At 57.6% G+C, this 10,367-nt stretch overlaps 1 protein-coding gene across 1 annotated transcript in view; it reads right to left on the minus strand.

Moving 5' to 3' along the window:
- The window catches only part of ONECUT2 (one cut homeobox 2), a 61,486-nt gene extending 51,853 nt beyond the window's left edge, over positions 1 to 9,633 (minus strand). Inside the window, exon 1 of the mRNA XM_072822391.1 lies at positions 8,382 to 9,633. Coding sequence (XP_072678492.1) covers positions 8,382 to 9,633 — 1,252 coding nt within the window. The remainder of the gene's footprint in view (positions 1 to 8,381) is intronic.
- Between the last annotated feature and the right edge of the window lie 734 nt (positions 9,634 to 10,367).

Consider the following 10,367-nt stretch of genomic DNA (forward strand, 5'->3'; position numbering starts at 1 on the left):
CCCTCTGTCTTTTGAAGTGACTTTGGTGTCCATGCTCAAATACGTGGTCCAAAATATGGCATTTCTGGGACAGTTCTATTCTACTCCTGATTTGCTACAAATGAACCAAAATAATTTTTATGGAAGTATTAACTGCTTTGAAGTACCAGCTTGAATCAACCAAGCTAGTGGCTGGATTGAAATACATTTATAGTAGAAAATGATGCTCCTGAGACATTGCTACTCTAGCATATAAACAGATTTTCTTTTGTGGAAAAAAGGAGAGAGAGAGAGAGAGAGAGAGAGACGCTAAATGCATCTATTTTGTTCTTAACCCTGCATGTCATCTCAGAAGAACAAGAAAAACATCTCCAACAGAGTCATTACACATTTCAGTTTGATTCAATTTCACTTCCCACAACTCTGCCTCCTGACCCCTCCCCTCCTACCCCCCTCCTTTTCATTTTTGTTTGGTTTGGAGTGTGGGCTTAATGCCCAGCTATCCTAGATGAGAACACTTAAAGGAATATCACAAGCACGAAGGGTAAATCTATTGAACGAGGGTCTTTAACTATGTGGTTTCCTTAAAGGGAAAGGTTGGATCAATAGGATCAATATGAAAGGTTTCCCTGGCCCTGCATAAAAGGGTAAGGGCTTCTCTTTTCACTGGTTTAACTTTACTCTCTGACAAATGCAAATCAATGGATCTGTGTTTACAACAGATTCCCTAACAGACTCAACTTGGGTAAAGCCCAAAGCCTCGCCCTGGGGGTGGGGAGTCCGGGCTTGCTCGGGGAGGATGCTCTAGGGCAGAGCTTCACGCTTAAGGCCCCGAGGGTAGAGTAGGGAGTGAGCTGCCAATAGCTACCAATCACCATTAAAGAAGGGCTCATGGCCCACTGAGATTTTGCTGCTGCTGCCTGTGGAACACCAAAAGGTTCCTCCAAGGATGTCTCAACCCAAATATAAAGCCCAAATTCCTAGGATCTGGTGGGCCAGTCAACGTCGTTTCCTACCTGTATAGATTTGTGGGGTTAACTGTACAAAAGCAGCTGGAATGAAATATCTAAAATTGAAGAAGCCCTTTCTTAGGTGGTAACTGGCTCTCTTAGCGATGGTAAGGCACACCACCAAACCTGTGGGTTCTTTCCCCCTTAATTTTGCCTTTCCCTTTAAAAATGTGATGCTTTCCAGAGATTACATGATTTCAAGTCAATACCAGTTACAGAGAAATTATTTTTCTTCCTGCAGGAGAAAGTATATGTATATTTGATTACACGAGCCAAAGTCCGATGCTGATTAAATTACGTTGGAGGTGTGCTTCCAACCCAAACAAAGTCTGCTTTCTACAGGAGAGTAATGGATCTTCGAATGGCGACAGAGGCACCAAAGTGGAATGCAGAGCCTCCCTTCCCTCTGGGGCAATTTGCGTGGGGATGGTTTTTCATAAAAAAATGTCCACAACTTCTAGGAATCCTGCTCCCTAAATAAGACTAACTCCATATGCATGTCCACAGCCTGCCCTTGTGCTTTGCCCATCCCACACCTTGTCAGGTATCAGATGGGCTGATTATCCAGTTTCCCATCCTTCCCTCTCCCTGTGCTTACAAGAACCTATGCACATTTTCCAGAGTTGTTGCCTTGAGTGAGACTTTGATAACAAAAAGCCTTTCCCAAAGGCAATGAAGTGGGGTGGAGGGACAGAGTGGGTGAAGAGGGGTGCTGGTGGGCCTCCAGCCCGTCTTGAGCAGGCTCTGTACAGGATACCATAAATGATCCCATTAGGCTTCTTCATAATGTTCTCTCTCCACCAAGAAAAGTATCACCTGGAGAAAGTGACTTTCCCCAGATCAAGAGAAAAAAAAAAAAGTGTCTCTAAGATGGTCAGGGGTGAGGATAATCCAGAGAGTCTGTAGATAAAGTTTAAGGCCCAGGGCCTTACTCCATACACACCCTTCTCCCCAGGGCCTTTTATCCAGGGAATTATTTCTATTTATTCCCCTTTCATTTCCCTTCCTTTGGCAAGAACCCAGAAATTAAATCTCTCTCCTTCTCCTTTGAGGTTTTCATTCCTCCAGGGATCCCCCTACATGATACCACTCTTCCCGAAGACAGTTTCTGCCAACATCAGCCACCAGCTGTGGTGTGGTGAGGCTCAGTATTGTCTTCCCTCAACCTCTTTCCTCTGATATTCCTTTAGAAACAGATACTAATGGACAGAAAACCAAGAGTGACCTGACAATAAAGTCTTGTGTCAAAGACAGAAGGAGAGGCAAGCACTCCTTCCCTAAGGTTCAGGTTTGGAGCTTGAGAAGGTAAACCTGCCCAGAGCCCCGTTACCTCCAGACAGACCTGACTCTGGAGGGAAGTAAAGCATTTCTCCTCTTGGAGACAAAATCCGGGGAATCAGTTTCCCCTCTGCCCTCCCCTCACCATTCACCAGAACCCCTGCTCTATTTTGGGGTTCTAAGATGTATATGAAGGACAGTCTAAATGCACTCATCCCTCCTAGAACCTAGGAGCTTTTCAAGTGGGGTCAATGGGGAGGGGGACAGTTGTCTTCCAGTTCTGAAGGACACCACCCATCCTCTGTATCTGATCACCTGATCCAGGTAACTGTAGTTTTCAGGAAGGGGGTAGGGCAAAGAAATCAAGATGTCTCAAAGCTCCCGTCATTAAGAAGTCCACTGGTGGGGAAGCTGAGCCCCGTCTCTGGGAATGACAGAAAGAAATACCAGTTCACCCTTTGGCACATCTCAAGGCAGAACCATGAAAGATTTTTCTCCTTCTCTCCTCTCTCTTCCTCCTTTTTCTCATTTTATTCTAGAAGAAGGAAGGAAAACACTCCTTTCCTTCCAGATTGAGACCACCTCTTGAAGGAAAAGCTTAGTTCTCACCAACTGGAGGATTTAGGATTTTGAAAAGCCAGAACAATTTAATTCCCATCCCATCCCCACGACCACCCCAGTTCTTTCATTCTTTTCAGTAAAATTCACCTTAGTGTTCCTGTCTGGAAGAATAAGCCACCATTTGGCAAGGGGAGCCACTGGGGCACGGGGTGCCCATCTCCCTCAGGGGAAGGAAGGAAGAGCTCAAAAGTCAGTCAATGCAGGTGCCTCAGGGGGGAAAAAAAACACACCTCCCACTCGGGTCTCAGAGCCTAAGTTCTCTCCAGCTAGCGGGAAGGGGTGGGGTGGCGTTCCCCAGTCTGATTTTCTTAACTTCCTGCCGCAGCCGGTACAGGAAACAAGATTCTTCCCGGGTTGACCCAATTAACCTAGAGCAGACCCTTCTGAGGGATGAAGCCCAAGCCTTTGTCACTGGGGCGGCATTTAATTTCCCACCTAATGCGAACACTTTAGGGTGAATGATTCCTTTTAATGAAGACACAGGAAAGCCGCGAGGGGATCTGAGGATCCAGAAGCTGCGCGGCTACTGGGCAGCATGAGAGACATTTCCAAGTTGGGTTTGGTCGTTCCCGCAAGTCGAGAGGTAGGTCAAACGTCCTGGGTGGCTTAGGAGGAGGGAAGAAGTTGCCCCGGGCCCAGTTTGACGGGAGTCATGCGGACCCGGGAGTGACGGGTACCCCAGGACAGAGAGAGAGAGAGAGAGACGCGAGCCGGGAGGACTCCGGCACCGTCCCCTGCAGCCTCTTCGTGGACTCCACCAGCCGCAGAGCCCTAGGCCGGGAGCGCAGGCCGCGGGGCGCGCTCGGGCTACAGAGATGGCTAGCAGCTCTGCGACCCAGAAAGCCTCGGGAAGGGGCCGCGCCGGGGAGAAGCCGTGGCCGACACCGGGGCCCAACGGGAGCAGGGGCGCTGGGGAGCGGGGGCGCTGGCGAGCACTCTGCTGGGAAGAGCCCGCCGTCGGGCTTACTGGAAACGCGCCGGATCAGGTTCCAGATCAATGAGATCTGGGTCCACACGTTTACGTTATTGTTGCCAGCATTAATGCTCTTTTAATCTTCTAAACATTATCAGCATCGATCTCCCTCCATATACACATTTGTTTGAGAAAGTGACATAACCACACGGTGGAAAGCCTGGAATAAAAATAAATGCACAGCCACCCGCGTCCGGGGCGCCTGGCGGCCTAGGCTGCTTCTCGCGCTCGGCTTCACCACCCTCTCCAGCGCCCTGCCCTCTCCGCCCGCGCCGCTCACTCTAATGTGTGTTAGGAAGGTGTTCTCCAGGCACCCGGGGCTTGACCAAGCAAGGACAGTAACGAGCTTTCCCATCATTAATCCGACCGGCCAGCTGGCAAAAGTATTTTGTGTTGGACACGGACATGGATGCGTTGGGTCTCTCACTGCTGGGAGACTTGGGCCGAGCTGGGCCGGAGGCGGACCAGCGGAAGGGGTGCGGTGGGGTGTGAGGTTCCGACAATAAGGTCCCTGCCTCTCCGCTTAGAAGGTGCCTTTTCCTTGGCACCGAAGGGGACACGCAGGCCTGTGGCGCCTCTGGCCGGAGCCGCTGCGCCCTGGGCCGGCCAAGCTCCGCCGCTGCGGGCGTCCTGTGACCCAGGCCACACCTTGGTAGGTGGGTGAAAGCCCCTCGGGTGCCTCCAGCCTGGCCGCCCGGAGTTGCTGTCTGAACTGGGCCGTGTGTCTATCTACCGCCGGATGTGTGGCAAGTTCCAAGCAGGCCGCCCCGGAGCCTGGGTCTCGGGAGGCGCAAACCTTGGCAGGTTATTGTCAGAGGCTTTGCTCTGTCTTCTGTGCGTTGGAGGAAACCACTCCTGCCACGGAAGCCTTGATTTTCCTCCGTGACGCTCCTGTCCAGGGTTTACCCGCTTTTTTTTTTTTTCCAGTCCCTCCTTTTTTCGTGTTTGTGCTTGGTTCAGAGACGGGCTCAATGTCTGGGAGTGTTTGTGTTCAGACCTGCGGGAGTTTGTCCTTGCTGCCTCTCACCGGGGTATACAAACTGCCCTGCAGGAGCATGCCTCCAGAACCAGGACTGGGCCCAACTGGGTACACCTACAACCACCTGCTGCCCTGGCCACCTTTTCCTAACGAAATAGTGCTCTTGGAGTCCACCTCTCTGAAAACTAGTGCTGGGGCGATTTGAGCTTACTGTGTCTTGTCCCTTGCCCTTAGAAATGCCACCCTGAGCTGTGGATACACCAAGCAGTTGGCGCGGGGGAGAGAGACCTGCGGGAGGCAGGTGGGAGCGCAGAGGAAAAACCTGCTCCTGTAGTGCTGGGGTCTGCTTCACCTGAGGGTGAGGTCTATAGGAAGTGATCCAAATCAGACCTGGATTCTGAGGTCCCTCAACCCCTGTCTGGTTGGGCCTCTGGCAAGACCCAGAGAGGTCCAAAATGAGAAAGGGAAAGTAAAAGGAGACTAGGGGAGAAAAAAGAGGCCTGATAGGGGTGAGCTAGAGGTGCCCAGCGGGCTCTCCGAGGCTTGGGACTGGCAGTCAGGTCCAGCCGCCCCGTGGAGCCAACAGGGCTGGCTTCTCCCCGGGAGCCCTACCGTGTGGGCCGTCAGCAGCGTCCCCGTGGGGATTCCGATCGATACTCCTGGCGGGGAAGGCCTCTGCTTTTCTTCTCCATTTGCTCCTGTCCCCTAGCGCTCCTGAGCACATAATACCTACTTACCAGTTCTGGCTTCTGCGTCAGTGTCTGAAGAGACTGATCTACTGACCCCAAACTGAAAAGCCTCCTATGTAATAATAACCACTCAGCACACTTGTAGTTGCAGATAAAATGGCCAGATAAAAAGGCTAAAGCTCTTGTCCCCTTTCATCGAGGGGTAATAAAACAGACACACATTTGAATGCTTGAGCAAAGCGGGGTCCTCAGCAGGAATTTCCCACTCGCTGAAGGAGGCTTCCAGTCTCCTGTGGAGGTGGCTTCAGCAAACTCCTCCCTGGAAAAGCCTGCATGCTTCCCCAAGCCAGCCCCTAAAGAGTGCCCCCCTACCCCGACTTTCCTGGGGTGCGTGGTGGGACTGGGGACCCCCATGTATGCCACATGTGCCCTTGTCCCAGCAATGCTTGGGGCTGAGGTCGGCTAACTGATAAAGCATACTTGGCATATCACTTTCAGACACATATAGGCACAAGGCCTTTCTTTCTTTCTTTCTCTTTCTTTCTTTCTTTCTTTCTTTCTTTCTTTCTTTCTTTCTTTCTTCTTTCTTTCTTTCCTTCCTTCCTTCCTTCCTTCCTTCCTTCTCTCTCTCTCTCTTTCTTTCTTTCTCTTTTCTTTCTTTCTTTCCTTCTTTCTCTTTCTTTCTTTGCTTTGTCCTTTGCAGGACAGGCGTGAGGGGGCGGCAGCGCTCTGACATGCTCTGGAATAGAATAGCTGTCATCCTGCCTTTACTGTACCCTCCACTGCAGCTGCCAAGTTCTTTCTGGTCCCTAGTACCCAGAAAGCCAGCGGTTGTGCAAGCTCACCTGAGAGGGACTCGAGGTGTTCCCCCCCGCCCCCCCGCCTAATACAAAGGGGGTACGCCACTGTTCAGAAGTGTCAGTAGCCTCCAGTTTATTTCTCACCACTGCCCTCTATTCACTGCTTAATATTTCCTAGGAGCAAATCAGAGGAAATTGTAGGAGACAATTAAACTAGAGCTAAAGGAGAAAGATAGATGACTACACCTACGCAAAAGTATTAAGAGTCCACAGATTTGGGGAAGCTTTTTTTGGGGGGGGGGCAGTTTTCTGTATCTTTTCAGATCAACACTGAGGGATGATTACTGCCTGGAGACCGGAATCCTCCCAACAGCCGGTATAGGCAGAGGCGGGCAGAGTGGAAACGCCCCCTCCCCAAGGCCGGGCGAACACGCCCCCAGCCCTGCCGGGCGTCGGGAGAGCGCACCCCACCAGCCAGGCTCAGCGGTGCGAGGAAAGCCCCAGGGAGCCGGGGAGGAAGCCCGAGCTCGCCGCTCCGGAAGCGCGTTGTGCACAGCGGGCTCCCAACCGTGCCGGCCGCACACAAGGCGCATCCCACTTTCCGCACCAACGTCGATCCCTGCCACCACGAACGGTGCCCTCGGTGGCCCCGCGTCTCCGGACAGACGGCCCCGGTCCGAGGGCAACTGCCCACCCGGACTTGCAGCAGGGTGCTGTGTGGGGCGCCCGGCCACCCTGCCCCTCGGGGCCGGCGGCTAGGGCCCGGGGGCAGCTCGGCCGCCCCGCGCACCAAGCCGGGGCTGCGCGCACAAAAGCGCACGACTGTGTGCCGGTCGCAGCCACCGCTGCGTCTTTCTCTCCGGCTCCCGCCGCCCACACAGGAGGTATCTGTGCTCCTAGAACAATAGAGGGCTGTACCTCGCGGCTCGGCCGCTAGAGGAGGCACAAAGAGCCAAGCCCGCTCCAGAACAATGTAACCAGCGCGTCGACCCGTCCCCTCCCGCCGGCCGCCGGCCCTCCCCGCCGCCGCGCTGCGCGCACAATCGGCGTCCGCTTCATGCAAAGGCGGAGCCTGCAGCCCGCGGCCAAGATGCATTAACTAACCTGCATCTTAATTCTTTCAGCACCTCTCCTAAAGAGCGCCTAGCCTGCCTCCGAGCTCAGCCAAGCCTCGGCAAATGCCAGCAAGAGCTGGGAGCCGGGCCAGGGTGGCCGGCGAGTGTTGGGGAGCTCTCCCGTTCTTAGTTTTTCCTCCTCCATTCTCCTGGAGGCGAATGTGAGAGTCCCAGCCTCCGTCCTTCCACGCTCCCCTCTGCGGGCAGTGACGCGGGGGCTGGCCCGAGCCCGGCTCTCTCGGTGCCACACTCCCCCACGCCAACGCCGAGGCCGGAGGTGAGCCCGGGAAGCGCTGCTGTGTCCTGGCCACCCGCTCCCCGCGCGGTCGAGATTGTGACTCCTGCTAATAACTAAAGAAGTTTGCCTGATACGGTGGTGGGAGAAGAACGGAGAATTTTTTTTTTTTCCCTTTCTGAAGAGCAAAGCCCCTCAACTGCCTCCATAGAGGGGGACCAGGCAGCCCGGAAAACCGAAATGTATTGTCTAAGCAAGAGTTCAAGTGCACAGGGCTTTGAAAAAGGCCAATCCCCGGCCTCTGTGAGTCCTGTAAAGAGAAGGCTCCTAGTGCACACTGCGCACCCGGGGTCCCTTGTCCCACAAGTAGGGAAGGTCAGAAAGAGGGGGTAACATGGGCACACGGGGGAGGGGGGGCTGGTGAATGAAATGTGGTGGTGGAGGGGGGTGGTCGGTCAATGAGAGCTTGGAGTCCAAGAGGGAGGAAGAGAAATATGAAAATGCAGGAGAAAAAGAGAAAGCAGACAAGGAAGAAGGGAGGAGGAGGAGGAAATGACAGAAGAAGAAATAAAGTGGAGAGAAAATAGGAAGAGCGGAGCGGGGAGGAGGCAGGAGCGGAGGCGAGGCGCGCGGGCCTGGGGCCACAGCGGCCCGGAGCCCTCCCCGCAGCAGCCGGGCTCCGGGGGGCCCTCCTGGGCTTACCTGCCAGGCGTAAGGCGGACATGCGCTGGAACTCGGGCTCCTGAAGCCACTTCCACATCCTGCGAAAGGTCTCCCTGCCAGATTTGAGTTTACTCCACGGTTTTGGGTTCCGCAGCAGGTCGGAGAGCGTCCCCTGAGACCGGCACAGCACCCTCTGCGCGAAGATCGCCTGCGGGATGCTGTAGCGCTTCAGCTCGGCCGTGATGCGCTGGGCCACCTCTTTGGTGTTGATCTCCTCCAGCTGGCCCGATGTGGCCACCTGCGAGCCAGACGAGGACGAGGGGGGCCGCTCGCGGCTGGGCGCCAGCACCGGCCCGTGGGACTGCGCGTGGCCCGGGTGGTGCAGGCCGTTGAGGTGCGACATCATGGCCGCGGGCGGGGTGCCCAGGCCGCGGGACAGGTGCTGCTCCCCGCGGGTCAGCATGGCAGTGTGGTGCGCGTCGAAGTTGGGGCTGAGCATTTTGTCGTGGCCCGGCGGCCCGTAGCTGGGCAGGCTCTGCTGCGCGTTGTGGAGGCCGCCCAGCCCGTTGCCCAGCGGCGCGGCGGCCAGCGGGGACAGGCTCTGGCTCATGCCGGGCATCTCCTTGTAGGGGCCGTACAGGTTGTTCATGGCCGGGAGCCCGCGCTCGTCGCGCATGAGGGTGAAGCTGCCGCTGACGTTGCCCGACAGGCGCTGGTGGTGGTGGTGGTGGTGGTGGTGCGGGTGGTGGTGCGGGTGCGGGTGGTGGAACTTGTCGGACACGGTGGAGATGGGCGGCAGCGGCTGGAGCGGCGTCAGCGTGGTGTAGGTGTTGCTCATGCCCATGCCGGGCGGGGACGAGTCGCAGGACATGCTCATGGCGTGGTGCAGCGGGATGGAGAGCTCGGGCCGGTAGTCGCCGCCGTCCAGGATCGAGGCCATGCTGGTGACCATGGCCGAGCGCGACGCCGCCGCCGCCGCCGCCGCCGCCGTGCCCAGCTCCTGGTGTGCGGCCGGCGGGGGCGGGGGCGGCGGCGGCGGCGGCGGCGGCGGGCCCCGCAGCGAGCCGGCGGCGCCGCGGCCCGCGTGGTGGGGGCTGGGGCTGGCCAGCAGCTCCTGCTCAGGGCCCGGGCCCCCGCCGCCGCCCCCGCCGCCCCCGCCCCCGCCCCCGCCGCTGCCGCCGCCGGCCGGCCCGTGCAAAGTGCCCAGACTTTCCATTGTCAGCTCCGGGTTCATGGCGCAGCCCTCTAGGTCTTTGGTGAGGCATCGATAGGCGGTGTAGGCAGCCTTCATTCAGTCCATCGGGGCCCGGGGGCGGCGGGGGCGGCGGGGGCGGCCGGCGGGCGGGCGAGGCGCGCGTGGCGGGGCCGGGGCGCGGGAGCGGGGAGGGCGCGCGAGTGCGGGAGTGTGCGCGCGGGCGTGCGCCCCGGGCTGCGGGCTGCGGGCTGCGGGCGCGGGTGCGGGTGCGGGTGCGGGCGCGGGTGCGGGCGCGGGTGCGGGCGCGCCCGGGCGGGGTGGGGTGGGGGCGGGGAGGGGCGGCCGGGGCGTGCGTGCGGGGGGGGGCGGGGAGGGGGGATCACCGGGCCCCGCCGCTCGGGCCGGCGCGCTGCCTCGCCATGTCCGAGCCCGCTCCGGCGCCGACGTCTTCTGTTTGGGTGAGCGGGAGCTGTCCAGAAGGGCTCTGCCGCTCGCCGGGGCAGCCAACCTAGCCTCCCGGGCGCGGGGCGGGGCGGCGCCCGATGGGCGTCGCGCGCGGCCACTCCGAGCGCGCCGCTGCCCCGGGGGGCGGGCCTCCCGGGCGCGCCTGCCAATGGCCGCGGAGGGGGCGGGGCCGGCCGTTTCAGGTTTGGCTGACGGCTCTGTGCCTTTTTTTTTTTTTCTCCTCTGCCACTAGAATCAAACGTCAAGGAGAGGGAGGGAGGGAGGAGAAGAAGAAGAGAGGGTCGCGGGGAGAGAGAGGCGAGAGTGAGAGCACGGGGGAGAAATCATGTTAAAGATGCCGCCCTGGGTCCCTCTCGAGCAGCTGC

Source organism: Canis lupus, chromosome 1 (genome assembly GCF_048164855.1).
Source record: "Canis lupus baileyi chromosome 1, mCanLup2.hap1, whole genome shotgun sequence".
Taxonomy (NCBI): domain Eukaryota; kingdom Metazoa; phylum Chordata; class Mammalia; order Carnivora; family Canidae; genus Canis; species Canis lupus.